At 46.1% G+C, this 15,758-nt stretch overlaps 1 protein-coding gene across 4 annotated transcripts in view; it reads right to left on the bottom strand.

Annotated features, from left to right (window-relative positions):
• Positions 1 to 15,758, bottom strand: part of UXS1 (UDP-glucuronate decarboxylase 1) — a 55,394-nt gene that overhangs the window by 24,393 nt on the left and 15,243 nt on the right. For 2 of the 4 annotated variants that reach the window (XM_040224212.1, XM_040224213.1), the window contains exons 4-6: positions 15,553 to 15,596; positions 14,046 to 14,241; positions 11,563 to 11,623 (exon numbers count right to left, since the gene is read on the bottom strand). In XM_040224212.1, the coding sequence (XP_040080146.1) occupies positions 11,563 to 11,623; positions 14,046 to 14,050 (66 nt within the window). In that variant the 5' untranslated portion in view covers positions 14,051 to 14,241; positions 15,553 to 15,596. The remainder of the gene's footprint in view (positions 1 to 11,562; positions 11,624 to 14,045; positions 14,242 to 15,552; positions 15,597 to 15,758) is intronic. The other 2 variants (XM_040224210.1, XM_040224211.1) reach the window with 1 other exon arrangement.

Raw genomic sequence — 15,758 nt, 5'->3', positions numbered from 1 at the left:
GTGTGTGTGCAGGTTGGGGAGGGTGTGTGTGGGCAGGGAGGATGTGTGAGAGCAAGGGGGTGTATGTGTGGGCAGGGGAGGGTGTGTGAGAGCAAGGGGGTGTATGTGTGGGCAGGGGAGGGTGTGTGCAGGCAGGCTGTGGAGGTGCGAGTCCTCTGACTCCAGAGCAGGGAGTTGGACCTGTATATGTCTAGGCAGCCTGGATAAGTGATATGGAAAGTAGCAGTTATGAGTTCAAGGTGCACTCATCGATGGAGAGCCTGACATTACTAAAAGATCCTTGTTCTATATGGGTGGGACGCTGAGCATTACTGAGGGGATTCTAATTCCTTTAGAATCACTTTTGTAAAAAGTGACCAGAACATGCGTCTATTTGGTGAACTACCAAAAAGGACGTCATGTTTAAACTGGACTCAGAAACCTCATAAAAAGCTATGATCTTTCAAGCTGTTCAAGAACCAAATAAGAAGCAGTGGACACGGTGCAGATCAAGGCCATGAGTGAGTAGCTGCACTGTTCGGTTGTGCCCGGTCAGAGACCCAGCCAAACAGGAGTGAGCAGCTTTGAATGACCACCGGGGGCCAGAGATCACCAGAAATGTGCTTCTAAAACAGACACCCAGCAAATGTGAAACGGCAATTATGACTGAAAAAAATTTCAACTAATAAAAAGACTTGATCCAGATAATGGAAGCAGAGGGGGCTAGATAAAATGCATTTTGTTTTGGAGGGTAGGAGCAAAAATAATAAACCGACGGAAAATACATTCTCTACTCATCCTGGCGACCCATCTCACCTTCTCCTCCTTCAAAATTCACATTCCTGTCACCCTCCTGTTCCAAAGTGAAAGAATTAACAGTAGAGAAAACACGAACTCTTTTTACCTAAGGAGAAAGCATCTTAACCTCTAGATCTATGGTTGTAAAACATTTACTCTGCATGAAGTCCTCTGTTCATAGAAAACCTGATGTGTCTTTCCAGTGTTTATCCCAGGTGTGAGCAAAGTTGCCTGGGGAGCAGGGGAGAAGGCTGACTGTCGCAGGGGCGGGGGGCACAGGGGGACGACACACCAGCCCACGAAGAACCACCTGCCCACCACCGGAGGATGTGCTCAGATGAAAATACAAATATGAAGGTTTAGAACACGCACAACCAAGAAGCCCTGATGCCCCTCAGTCTCCCGTCAGCTGCATCTGTTCTCTGTCGGGAACCCTGTTATTCTACTCCCCTTTGCTTCAGGGATGAGAACCGACATCTCGGGGCTGAGGTTTTGGGCCAGGATCCTTGAGAAAGATACATCAGCCTGTCCTCCTGATTCCACAGTCTGTCTGCCACCTGTCCACTTGTCCGGGGTGTGTTTTATCTTCAGTGCTCCTACATTTTCATCTATACACCTGCACAGTGATTTGAAAGAATAATTTTCCGGAAAAATAACTAACTTCCAATCTGGCTCACCCCTAGTGCCTGACTCAGGTGAGATTTCATTGTGTCTTATCTTTGTTTAATCACATTTTCCCACAGTTTCTACATCAGTAAAATTACATCTTTTCAGAAGAAATTTAACACCTCTTAATGTAACTCTATATCGATATGCAAACACTTCCTAAAATAAGATATCCCATAACATGCCAACTTTATCTCTGCACCTAAAATAACTGGGTGAGACCTGGGAGCCAGCAGAAAAGCAGGGTATTAAGTCATACAGGACAGCCGCCAACATTTCACTAGTCTCAGTGGCGACAAAAAACTGCTTGAAGCACCGTTGTCACTGTTTAGTTGCTAAGTTATGTCCGACTCTTTGCAACCACATGGACTGTAGCCCACCGGACTCCCTTGTGCATGGGATTTCCCAGGCAAGAATACAGTTACAGTTCAGTTGCTCAGTCCGGTCTGACTCTTTGCAACCCTATGGACTGCAGCAAGCCAGCAACCCTATCCATCACCAACTCCCGGAGCCTGCTCAAACTCACGTCCATCGAGTTGGTGATGCCATCCAACCATCTCATACTCTGTCGTCCCCTTCTCCTCCAGCCTTCAATCTTTCCCAGTATCAAGGTCTTTTCCAGTGAGTCAGTTCTTCACATCAGGTAGCCAAAATATTAGAGCTTCAGCTTCAGTCCTTCCAATGAATATTCAGGACTGATTTTCTTTAGGATTGACTGGTTTGATCTCCTTGCTGTCCAAGGGATTCTCAAGAGCCTTCTCCAACACTACAGGTCAAAACAATCAATTCTTTGGTGCTCTGCTTTCTTTATGGTCCAACATATATACATGACTACTGGAAAAACCATAGCTTTGACTAGACGGACCTTTGTTGGTAATATCTCTGCTTTTTAATATGCTGTCTAGGTTGGTCATAGCTTTCCTTCCAAGGAACAAGTGATTTTAATTTCATGGCTTCAGGAGTGGTAAAGAAAATGCCTGGAGATGTGAGTTCAGTCCCTGATCGGGAAGATCCCCTGTGGAAGGAAGTACCTTAGCTTTTCTTAAAATAGATTAAAGATTTTTTTCTGGAGTAATTCCTTTCCATCTAAAGTATCTAGGTTTATGTAACACAGCTACATGTGTGCATGCTAGGTTGCTTCAGTCGTGTCTGACACTTTGTGATCCTGTGGACTGTAGCCTGCCAGGCTCCTCTGTCCATGGGATTCTCCAGGCAAGAATACTGGAGTGGGTTGCCATTTCCTTCTCCAGGGGATCTTCCCAACCCAGGGACTAAATCCACGTCTCTTACATCTCCTAAACTGGCAGGCAGATTCTTTACCACTAGTGCCACCATGTAACATAACTGGGTGGTTATAAAATGTTTCTTCTACTCAGCTTCATCCCCTCAGGCAAGCATTTCAAATAGAAACAGAATGGGCAGAAGCTTGGCACTCAGACAGCTTCCTCAGGCCTCGCACATGGAACGCATCAGGCCCTGCACAGCTCTGCTTGCCTCTATGGTCCGTGATCTCAGTCCCACATGCTCCTGAGGGAGCCAGCAGGGTCCAGCTCAGGTCAGCACCCAAACTTATGCCTCACAGTTCATCAGCAAAAAGAAAAAAATGTCTGTTGGAGCAAATCTCTTCTTTGTGCTGAGGCTTCAACAATTACTGAGAAGGCTTTAAGTTTCAGCAGCCATATGCCAGCCTTGGGTTCCAAATGACTCTGAAATGTGGCTTAACCAATGAGATGGTAAAGAGTGAAAAACACTAAGCCTATTGACTGTAATTGTACAGAAAGTGAAATTAATTCCACAGGGCTCAGCACTGACAGGAAAACCACCCCCCTGGCAGTGACAGGAACCCTCGAGAGGCTATGCAGGGCTCATATATCAGCACAGAGTGTCAGATTTTCTGATCACTCTGATAGGTGGTAGCACGAAGATTAGGAAAATCAGCCTTTCACTGATGTGTGTGTGGCTAAGTCACTTATGTTATGTCCGACTCTTTGCGACCCCATGGACTGTAGCCTGTGTAGCCTGCCAGGCTCCTCTGTCCATGGGATTCTCCAGGCAAGAATACTGGAGTGGTTGCCATGCCCTCCCCTTCAGGGGACCTTCCTGACCCAGGGACTGGACCCTCTTATTGTCTCAGATCGAACATCTCTTACGTCTAACCTGAATTGGCAGGTGGGTTCTTTACCACTAGCCTGGGAAGCCCTCTTCACTGATGTCTCTCCTGATCTGTGCCTAAAGGCTTGCATGTTTTTGATATGATAGAAAATATCCAGAACACAAGGGTACACAGGCTTCAGAGTCTGCTCGCGGTGAGATTTATGGAGCCACTCAAACAGGCAGGGACCTTCTGTAACTTCTAAAAGAAAAGGGAGGCTGTGTGCGGGAAGCAGTTTAACTCCGAGTTACGAGTGTCAACTCTGGTGTCCGGGACGCATGGTCCCTCAACAGAGATGTTGGCTATGAACAGACCCCTCGGCATCCTAACCTTTCATACGTCAAAGTCACAGGTCAATCGGGTGCTCCACATACCTGGTAAAACTAGACAACCACAACTGATGAAAACTAACTCCAGAACCCAGTATTTAAGTCTTTGGATTTTGTCTTAAGGTAAATGGCAGATGAAGAAACCTGTATCCAAGAAAATCCACTAAAGTTCAGTCTGGACACAGGAGCCCCAGCCTGCTCACTGCCTCACCTTCCACAATCCCCCAACCCCCGCCTCCACCAGTTCACAGCAGGTGAGAAGGTGAGATTCTCAGGGATGGCCAAAACAGGAGCTCCCAGTGACAAGATTCGGCATCTCACTGGGGAGGGCAAACCCTGTCCCCAGGAGGGCAAACCCCGTCCCCAGCATTTTTCATTTCTGGTCCCCTCTGGCCTGGACTCCTGACTCCTGAGCCTGGTGGTCAAGTGCCCCCTTTCCCCACCCAGCTCCCACCTGCGCCCTAGAGCAGAATCTCTTCCCCACCCCCACAAAAGGCTGCGACTCTGGGGCCCTGGTCACCCCTGCTCAGCCCCCATGTGGCCTAGGGGCGAGGCAAGAAGATCAGGGGCTACTCCTCCTGCCCCACCCCCCGCCTATAAGCAGGGTTCACTCCCTCCTCCAGCTCTAGAGGTTTCCCGTCAGGTGGCTCAGAGACTGCTCCCTGGGGACAGAAGGAGTCAATAAAAAAAGAGAACAAAGCTGTCCCTTACAGAGCTGACTTTATTTGGAATAAAGGGGGAAAAGTTCAAGCATAAGGGGGACTGGGATGGAGAGCAGCAAAGAGGGGCTGGGGCCCCACAAGGACAGCTGGTTCAGCAGGCAGACCCGGGAGACCCTGGAGCCCCCAGGGTCAGGACAAACCTCCACAGTTTGGCTCAAAGCGCCCTCTGCAAAGGGGAGAGAATTTAACTGGGTAGGACCAAGGGACAATTTAGCAGGTCCTGATGAAAGGACAGACCACTGCAAAGGCCAGTTATAGGAGCCTAACAGTTGCTGTGACCCCACACAAGGGGAGTGGCTCAACAGGGCCATCAGGGAAAGAAACAGTGACAAAGACTGAGCTGGGACCACCTTCCAGGGTAACCGTGTCCACGCCCGAGGCTGCAGCCTCTGAGGAGCAGCCGCCACTCTCACATTCCAGGGGAAACATGTCAGCAACACAGACCAGCCAGGCTACTGAACAAACACAAACACACCAACAAACCAAAACACAACAGGCCTGGTGGGGAGGGGTTAACACGATCCAGAGCTGCCGCAGGTCCCACCCAAAGTGGCCAGTTTTCTACCAAAAATGTCAAGATGCACAAAGAAACAGCTGTGTGGGATTCACGCATAGGACAGCAACCAGGTGACACACCTGCCCATGGGACCCAGACGTCAGATTCAGTGGTCGCCGAAGTAGCCACCACAAGTATACACAAAGAACTGGAGGAAGCCAGCTGAAGCGGAGAGAGACTAAAGAGAAGAAAGCTGTAAGACAGAAATGGATGGAGATTCTGCCATCAAGTGCAGTAACCAAAGAGGAAAAGGCGCCAGAGAGTCAACAATCTGGATCCAGCAGAAGAATGAACATGCAAATGTGAGGCCAGACCAGAGGGGGTTTATGCAACATGCAGAACAGAGAGAACTTGAAAGGGAACGTGAGCAGGGCTTCTAACAAACATGAGGTGCCGAGGACCACCCCAACATGCAGGTAATGGGAAAATACTATGGAAAGAACAGCTGCAACTCCCCAAAACTGATGAAACATGGTAATCCACACATTCAAGAAGCTCCATAAGCTCCAAGCAGGAGAATGTAAACGTGGGTAGACGTGTCACAGGCAGGTATGTCACGCTAAAAATGATGACATCCAGAGACAAAGGTGAAGTCTGAAAGCAGCTGCGTTGGGCGGAATACTGTCCAGCAAAGTGTATGACCTGTGAGCTTCAGAACGTGACGTCATTTGGAAACAGGGTCACTGCGGGTGTGATTAGCTAAAGTGAGGTCACTATGGAGGAGGGTGGACCACGAGTCCAGCACGAGACACAGGGAGGGGAACACGTGACAGTGGAGGCAGAGCCGGGGGTGAAGCGCCATAGAGCAGGGGGCTCAGGGGCTCCTAGCCAAAGTGCAGTGGAGAGAAAGGCCTGGAACGATCCCCCGCAGAGCCATCAGAGAGGACAGCCCTGCCGACAGTGTGGGTGTGAACATCCAGCTTCCAGAACTGGGAGTATCTGCTGGTGTAAGTTAGAGTCGGTGGAATTGTTACTGCAGCCACAGGAAACTGAACAGGAGGAAAAGAAAATGACCCCTGGAGTGCAGGGAACCCCGTGACCCACTGCTGACGTTTCATAACAAGTGACAGAGGAAGCAGTAGAGAGAAACTGCAGCCAAGAATTACAAACACCAAAGATAACTCTCGAGATAAAAAACAAAAATAAGATAAGAAACGAGTGAATTCATTGCTAGCAGACCTACCATACAAGAAACACTAAATTCTTCGGGCTGAAGGCAAATGATTCTAGAAGGCAGGGGGAGAGCAAAGTAATTGAGTAACTAACTATAAAAGGTAATATAATTGCATTTTTTCTTCTCTTCTGAAATACTTTCAATTTAACACCAAACTACTTGGCACAGCATTGTGGACACCCTTATGGCCAAAGAACTAAACACTTACTGGTTAAAATAAAAATTTTATATGTTTTAGCACTACAACAAAAAAGAAAAAGCCAGTTGAAAACAATATGTATATAATTGTATTATGTATCCCTATAAAAATGTATTATCCTTAAAAAACTGTGCTATTTATCCTTATACAATATAGAAACATATTTGACAACAATAAAACAAAGAAGGTAGGTGAGAGCAAAGTCGTTTGCAGTAAAGAAATGACACCAAAGTTAATTCAAATCCACAGGAACAAAAAAAGCAAAGTGGATTTGGTGATAAAAAGATTAACATTCTGTAAAGAAATGGCAACCCATGCCAGTACTCTTGCCTGGGAAATCCCATGGACAGAGGAGCCTGGCGGACTACAGTCCATGAGGTCACAAAGAGTTGGATACAACTAGCAAGTGAGCAGCAGCGGCACACATGGTCTAAAGGGGTCACTGGAGACTCAAAGGTATAACACACTGAATGTAAAAATGTAAAATACAGTATCACAGAAATAGGAATAAGAAAGAGGGAGTGGCTGTAATGTTACCAGACAAAGTTAAAACAAAAAATGTTCACAGACAAAGAGGGGGCACTGTGGAAGGATAAGAGAGTCAATCTATCAAGTGAATACAATAGGTATAAACATTAACACACCTAACAACAGAGATATAAAATATGTAAAGCAGAGGTGAACGAACTGAGGAGAGAAACAGAGAATTCAATAGTAACCGGAAACATCAACATCTCATTCTCAACACTGCACAGAACTACGCAGCAGAAATAAAGGAAATAAACACTCGAAAAGCACAACAAGCCCGCTGGACCTGCCAGATGCCTCTGCAACACTCCATTCAACAGCAGTATAATACACAGTTCTTCTAACACATTGACCAGGGGATCTTTGCAGAAACCAACACGTGTGTCAGTAATTTGTTATATAAGTGAATATTGATACATCTCAGATCAATACCATCTGGGTAACAAAGGGCATATTAATACATCTCTGGTCAAGTTGTTAAAAGAACAGGAAATATTCTCCAGGACAGACCATATTCTAGGCCACTAAACAAGCCTCAATAAATTTAAAGGGATTCAAATCATACAAAGCATGTTCTCTGAGGATAAGGGAATGAAATATAAGGCTACAGTCTTATATTTGTTGTTTAGTCATTAAGTTGTGTCCAACTCTTTCGCCAGCCCCATGGACTGTAGCCCACCAGGCTCCTCTGTCCATGGGGTTTCCCAGGCAAGAATACTGAGGTGGGTTGCCCATTTCCTTCTCCAAGGGATCTTCTTCCTGACTCAGGAATCAAACCCACATCCCCTACATTGGCTGGCAGATTCTTTACCCCTGAGCCACCTGGTAAGTCAAGTACTGTAGTGTGTATCTACTGAAAAAAAAATCCACCAGTGCAGCTCAAACCCATGTTGTTCAAAAGTCAATTTAACATGAAATCTACACAAAGTCTTCCCAAAAAGTAGAAGAGGAAGAAACACTACTCCACTTATACAAGGCCATTACACCTTTGAGACAAAAACTTGGAAGAGACATCACAAGAAAGGAAAGTTACAGACCAATAGCTCTTATAAACATAGACATAAGAATTACCAAAATACTAGCAAATCAAATCCAGCAAGATATGAAAAAGGATTATACATGGTAATCAGCTGAGATTTATCCTGGGTATGCAAGATGGGTTGCAAAATGAATAAACTAGGAAGAGATGGGAAATTCCTTAGCCTGATAAAGGCACCTCTGAAAACCCACAGGTAACACCATATTCAATGGTGAAAGGCTGAAACCTCTCCCCTGAGATCAGGAACAAGACTAGGAGGTCTGCTCCGCTCACTTCTATTCAGGATCAAGTGTTAGAGATTCCAGCAAGGACAATTAGGCAAGAAAGTGAAATACAATGCATCTATATTGAAAAGGCGGAAGCTAAACCACCGGTATTCACAGGTAACATGACCTGCATGAAAATAGTAAGGAATCCACTTAAAACTATTAGAACTCATCAGTGAATTCAGCATGGCTGCAAGACATTAAGAAAATACAAAAATTAATTGTGTTTCTATTTACCAAGAAAATTTCTTTTTTGGTTTCTTTAGTCACTAAGTTGTGTCCAACTCTTTGTAAACCAACGGACTGTAGCCTACCAGGCTCCTCTGTCCAGGGGCTTTTCCATGCAAAAACTGGAATGAATTGCCATTTCCTTTTCCACAGGACCTTTCTGACCCAGGAATGGAATCCACGTCCCTGCATGACAGGTGGATTTTTCACCACTGAGCCACCAGGAAAGCAACAATATATAAAAATAAAACTGACAATTCAATTTATACTAGCATCAAAAAGGATAAAACACTTTAGAATAAATTCAATGAAGGAAGTACAAAATTTATATTCTGAACACTACAAAAGAAAAAATTAAAAGAAAGTAATGAAGACCTAAATAAATATAAAGACACCCCGTGTTCAAGAACTAGAATACTATTAACATGGCTATATGCCCCAAACTGACCTATAGATTCAATTCACCTCTATTAGAATCTCAAGCAGCTTCTTTGTGGAAAATGACAGGCTGATCTTAGAATTCACAAGGAACTGTAAGGGGTCCAGAACAGTCAAAACTATCTTGAAAAAGAAGGACAAAGTTGAAGAACTCCCAACTCCCAATTTTAAAACTTACTACAAAGCTGCAGTAATCAAGACAGTGTGGTCCTGGCACAAAGACAGACATCAGTCAATGGACAGAATTGAGAGTTCAGAAATAAACATTTGGGTTTATGGACAGTTCATTTTTTATAAGGGTGGCAAGACAATTTGACGGGTACTGGACCACTGGGCAGTCAGATGCAAAAGGATGGGAGACCCTTATCTAAATCCACATATAAAAATGGACACAAAATACCTAAATGTAAGAACTAAACCTATAAAACTCTTAGGAAAAAACATGGCAAATCAGTGACCTTGGATTAGACTATGTCTGCTTCAATGTGACATCAAAGCACAAGGAACAAAAGAAAAAATAAACTTCATCAATATTTAAATCTTTTGAGCTTCTAAGAATACCATCAACAAAAGACAACAAATAGAATGGTAAAAAAAAGATATCTGCATATCATGTATCTGATAAGAAACTTGTATCTAGGATAAAGAACTCTTATAATACAAAAATGAAAAGAAAAAGAACCCAATTTTAAAATGGGCTAAGGGTCTGAAAAGACATTTCTCCATGGGGATAAAAGAAATGGCCAACAGGCCCATTAAAAGATGCTCAACATCATCAGCCACTGAGAAACTCAGATCAGAACCACGATGAGAGGACGTCCCTGGTGGTGTGGTGGTTAAGACTGTGCTCCCAATGCAAGGCGGCCCGGTCTGATTTCTGGGTGGGGAACTAAGATCTCGCGCGCTGCACAGAGAGCCAATATAAATAAATGAAGAGACATTATCTGAAACAGACACACAATTAGACACCACATGACACCATGAGGAGGGCTACCGACAGAGACATATGATGACAAATGCTGGCAGGGACAAGGAAAGATGGACCCCGCACACACTGAAGTTTGTAATGGGATGTGAAACGGTGCAGTCACTTCACAAAAAGGTCTGGCAGTTCCTCCAAAGATTAAACAGAGCTGCCATGTGACTCATAGGATAAATGGATAAAGTGTGGCCTATCCATACAATGAAATATTACTTGTAATAAAAAGATATGAAGTACAGATAAATACTGCAATGTCCGCATGTGCTCCGTCGTGTCTGACTCTTTGCGGCCCCATGGACTGTAGCCCACCACGCTCCTCTGTCCATTGGATTTCCGAGACAAGAACACTGGAGTGGGTTGCCATTTCCTTCTCCAGGGGATCTTTTCAATCAATCTGGGGATTGAACCTGTGTCTCCTGCACTGGGCAGGCAGAGTCTTTAAAACTGAGCCACCTCAGAAGCCCACTGCAACATGAATAAATCTTAAAAAATCACTAAGTGAAAGAAGTCAGTCACAAAAGGCCAAACTGTGCATTATTCCACCTGTATAAGCACCCAGAGTTGACCCATGTCCACAGACAGAAAGTAACCCCATGGTTGCCCCGGGGTGGCAGGGCTGGGGGAACAGGGAGTGACTGCTCGTGGGCTTGGGGTGTCTTTGGGGACAAGATGTTTGGAAGCTGGTGATGGCTGCACGACTGTGGACATGCTAGAACTAACGAAATATACACCTCAGGGCATGTCACATCTCAACACAGCTGGCACTGGCTCAAAACGCAAAGGTGCCAGTCTTTGGGAACACACTTTCCTGGGGCTGAATTTGTGGTTCATGCGGTGAATTTGTGTTCATGTTTAACAAGGCAACCACTAGCCGGGAAAGCCCCTGACATATTCATCAAGGTGGTCTGTGAACCAGAAAAGGTTTTTTAAGACCACTGTTCTGGGAACTGTTTCACATTTCTTCAAAAAGTTAAACACAGGGTCACCACATGACCTGGTAAATCCTTTCCCAGGTGTATATATGCCTAGAGGAACAAGAAAGCTATGTCCACAGAGCCTTTATCTTATGTTCACAGTAACCTCAAAGCAGAAACCACCCTAAATGCCCATCAAATGATGACTGGATAACCAAAATGTGGCCCAGTCTCATGATGGAATACTATTCAGCCAGAAAGAGGAATGGAGCCTGGATTATCTGCAGCATGGATGAACCCCAGAAACATTACTCAGCTTAAGAAAAAGACCACATATTACAACATTTGAAATACATAAATCAGACCAATCCACAGAGACAGACAGTCATTCCCGTGTTTGCTAGGAGCTTTGGGGACAAGGGGGTGCGTTAGGAGATGACTGCTGATGGGCATGGGGTTTCTCTGAAATCAGGATGTGAACAAACCATAAATCACTGAACTGCACCAGTGAATTTATGGGTTGCAAATTACATTTCCATTTAAAAAGCAAATTCCTTGATATCACAAACATAAATAAGATGTGTAAACTTACCAAAATTCTTTTACGGTCCTTTTCTGATAAAAATTTTACTGGCGGGTATTTCTGGGTGAAGCTGTAGAGCATAAAGAGGTTATAAAAGAAAAAGTCAAACATCTATGTGAGTCTTTTCTCCACCTGGCCCCAAAACAAACACGGACATGAGAACTGCTACTGTTTGCTCCCCTCTCCTTTCCAAATGCGTGCTGTAGGAACCAAGCTCTCACTGGCTAACTTGAGTTCAAGATGAACCTGCTCCCTGCCTAGGATCAACAAGTGTGACAAGAGATGTTATCCCTGGGTGGGGAAAACTGAAGGATGAATCAGCCACTGGCAGCCAGAGCTAAACACAAACCAGAGATCACGGCATTGAGATGCTGGGCCTGGGCCGGGGAGGGAGATGCCGACCGACTGTGCCTCTGAGAGTGAGAGAAAGGTGCTGACCACAACTCTGTCTGCCTATCCCCCGACTAGGCAGCTTCACGATTCCAGCCTCCCCTGCCCAGAGGCCCCAGGACAAAGTGACTAGGAGTCAGTCCTTCCTAACCCCCGGGGTCCATCTGATCCGGTCTTGAGTCTCGCCTTATCTTTCAATGCCTCCCACCCCTGTGAAGGCACCACCGGTCGCCCAACCCATATGGATATCCCAGGACCTGTACAGCACAAACAGCACAGAAGTATCAAATGAGAGTCGATAAATGCAGATTGGAAATATCCCCTTAAAGTGACTGGGTCAGAAACAAAAGTGCTTTAAAGAAAAGTGGAAAGACCAGCGCTGGAGTCATTATTTTAATCAGAGAGATGCTGGGGGAGGGCCCAGTCTCCATCCCGTCCACCTCCCCAGCACACCCAAGATATGGAACACATCCTCTCTGTGCTGGTGGAATTGGACAGAGCGGGACAGGTCCTCGGACAGACAATGGGGCTGGGAGCTGGGCATGGGGGGGTGGGGGTCCTCTGACAGGGCACATGATTCCCCCATAAGCACTTCCAGACTCTCAAGACGTCAGTTCCCTTTGCAAACACCAAACACAGGCAGACAAGTGGGAGATGCCCAGGGGGTGGATGAGAATTCCACACTCACTGTTAGTTCTGTGACCCCCACTCCACTTCCTGGAGAAAGATCCCCCAGGTGCCCCAGGCACATGAGGACTCCCTGCTCCATGGAGCCAGGGGCACCCCCAGGCCGCCTGAGCTCTGGCTGCCATGTAAGTGCTTGATGCAGTGGAGAAGGGGAGGACAGCAAAGCAAAGCCCGGCACTGGCCAGGGCACCTCACACCTGCCCGGCCCCCTTCTGTGTGTGAGGACCCCACACCCCTGGCTCAAGTCCCAGTCTGAGCTCCCAGCAGCTTCGGGCACAGCTGACCCGGCTCCGTCCCACCTCCCAGGCCTGCCAGTCTGCACCTTCTCCAGATCCTCCTGGCGCCTCCCTTCCCTCACCCATTGAGGTTCATCCCCTGCAGGGTTTATAGACAGTGTCACTGGGAGCGGACCAGGGCTGCACTTGGGACAGAAGGGGCGGGAGGAACAGTGGGTAAGGCAGGGGTGGGGCCCAAATGTGGACACTGAAATCCAAGTTCATCCAAGTGATGAGCTTAGAACAGTACCTGAGTAAAAACTTAACATAAAATTAGATACCCTATCTATACATGGGGCTTCCTTGGTGGCTCAGTGGTAAACAAATTTCAAATCCTGCCAATGCAGGAGACACAGAAGATGTGGGTTCGATCCCTGGGCTTGGAAGATCCCCTAGAGGAGGAAACAGCAACCCACTCCAGTATTCTTGCCTGGAGAATCCCGTGGACAGATAAGCCTGGTGCGCTACAGTCCATGGGGGTTACAAAGAGTCGGACACAACTGAGCAACAATAATTTAACCCAGGCAGAAACAGCAAACATTTTCTTGCAGGAAATACACTTAAAAGAAAACTGCTTCAAAGAGTGTGTGCTACGCCTCTGGTTTACAAAACAAGAAAACACGACACTAGCTGGGTTTCGCGCCTCGTTTCTCTTCCATGTGTAGTGACTGAGTTTCAGACTCCACATATGTGACTGTGTTACTAAACTTTGAAAAAATGATCTCACTGCCCTCATTTCTTGCTTTGAGAACCCAGGGCACAGAGGTCCAGGAGCCAAGCAATGGCCCGCCCAGGCCACACTGACAGAGCTGGGTGACCAAGGTGGCCAGGCACGGGGCCCCATGCTGGGTGGGCAGGGCAAGGGCAAGGCATGGGCTTCTTCTAAGCCTGGAGCCCCTTTAAAACTCTGCTCAGGTGTTGGCTCAGCCACATATCTGTGTATTCAAGCACCTTCTCCTGAGCACCTAGTCTAGGCCACGCTCTGTCCTGGGGACACACTGGCCACAGGGCAGACGTGGGAGCCCGCCCACCAGAGCCTATGTTTCTGAGTGAGAAGCAGCGAGAAGACAGGAGGAGTTGTGAATTCAGTAATAATGGACCTTCCTTCACCCCCAAATCAATCCTGCAGTCATTACTTACCCCATTTCAGACTCAAACCTTCCTGTTTATTAGCACAGCCTCAGTACTTGGAATTTTTTTTTTTTTTAATCAAAGCTTTTATTTTTTTGGCCATGCTGCATAGCATGTGGGATCTTAGTTCTTCAACCAGGGATCAAACCCACGCCTCCTGCAGCAGAAGCTCTGAGTCTTAACCACTGGACCACCAGGCAAGTCCCTAGAATTTTAATTAGCATTGAAAGTGAAAGTATTAGTTGCTCAGCCGTTGTTTGACTCTTTACAGCTCCACAGACTGTAGCCCACCAGGCACCTCTGTCCATGGCAAAAATACTGGAGTGGGTTGCCATTTCCTTCTCCAGGGTATCTTATCGACCCAGGGATTGAACCCAGGTCTTCTGCACTGTAGATGGATTCTTTATTGTTTGAGCTACCAGGGAAGCCCTAATTAGCTTTATTATCTGCTATCTATCCAAAGAATATTAAAAGATGGGGAGATGGAATCAAGCACGTAATCAAGTTATTAGGGCGTGTGATCAAGAAGACAGAAAGACTGCAGAGTCACAACACTGTGGATCAACTATACTTCAGTAAAATTTAAAAAAGAAATCAAACTTGTCTGCATATGAGAACGACTTGGGCAAATTTGCAAACCCCCAAAGCCCAGTCTGCATGCTCAGTTACATCATAATTTCAGGGAATAGGGCCCAGGGAGTCAGAACTCTTTTCTTAAAAAAAAAAAAAAAAAAAAGTCCATAGAGTCCACAACCCAGGCTTCTGAGATAGCACTGATCCCTGAGTCTCCCTGTGTAAACTGGCCCTGACCTCTCAAATGTGTCCTTTCTTCTTGTGGGCCCAGTGCCCCCCTGTAATGAATTCATGTTCCCTTCAGGGACGTTCTCATGCTGTCAGGGTCAGGATGGCTGCGTGGACATCCCTAACACAAAGGCAGGAAACATGAACCGAGACATAGCTCCGTCGGTTTCCAGCACAAGGTCACATCCACATCTGCCTTTCTAACTCCACCAGCAACCTGGTCAGCCAGATGCCACCTGCCTGGCTCAACTACCTGGGGGACAGAACCCTTCGGGATGAGGCACCCGGGAAGCAGCCCCAAGTTACAGGTGACTCTCAAGTTCGACAGGAACGAGTTACCAGAAAATTCTTCAGGACGATGGTCATACGTGTGGCACCGAAAGGAGTCATGCAGTTCTCATATTTCAAGAGATCCTGTGTGCAAAGCCACTGTCTTAGAAAAGTTACCCAAATGATTCACTTTCTTTTCAAAAAAGTTAATGTGAAAATGATCACTGGTGGGCAGATTTTTTTTCTCTTTCCGCCAACCTAGAACTTGTGGTGGGTTTCTTCTTAAACTATTTATTTTAAAGCTTCAATTAAAATTGCTCAAACTATGGCAGTCCTGTCAAAGGCAGAATTTCTGAATCCCATCCACTGAAATGTTATAGGCAGTATAACTTTAGCACCAAATGGTGGCAAGAAAGATTAAACCACAAATAACAGGTACACATACCTCTTTTCCAAATCTCTGATCTTCTCCCTTAGTGGTTCAATGATCTGAAACAAAAATAACCAGAATCAGTTTTGAAGCAGAAACACAGTCCTCCAGCACGTCCACCCACTCTGATGTTCCAGGAGGATGGGACATGACACAAAACCGATTTCCAATTACTTCTACAATCCACCTCCAGCTTGAAATTAAGTCAGAGCCCCTAAGTC

This window comes from Oryx dammah, unplaced genomic scaffold (assembly GCF_014754425.2).
Source record: "Oryx dammah isolate SB20612 unplaced genomic scaffold, SCBI_Odam_1.1 HiC_scaffold_25, whole genome shotgun sequence".
Lineage (NCBI taxonomy): Eukaryota > Metazoa > Chordata > Mammalia > Artiodactyla > Bovidae > Oryx > Oryx dammah.
This window is presented reverse-complemented; position numbering and strand designations above follow the sequence as displayed.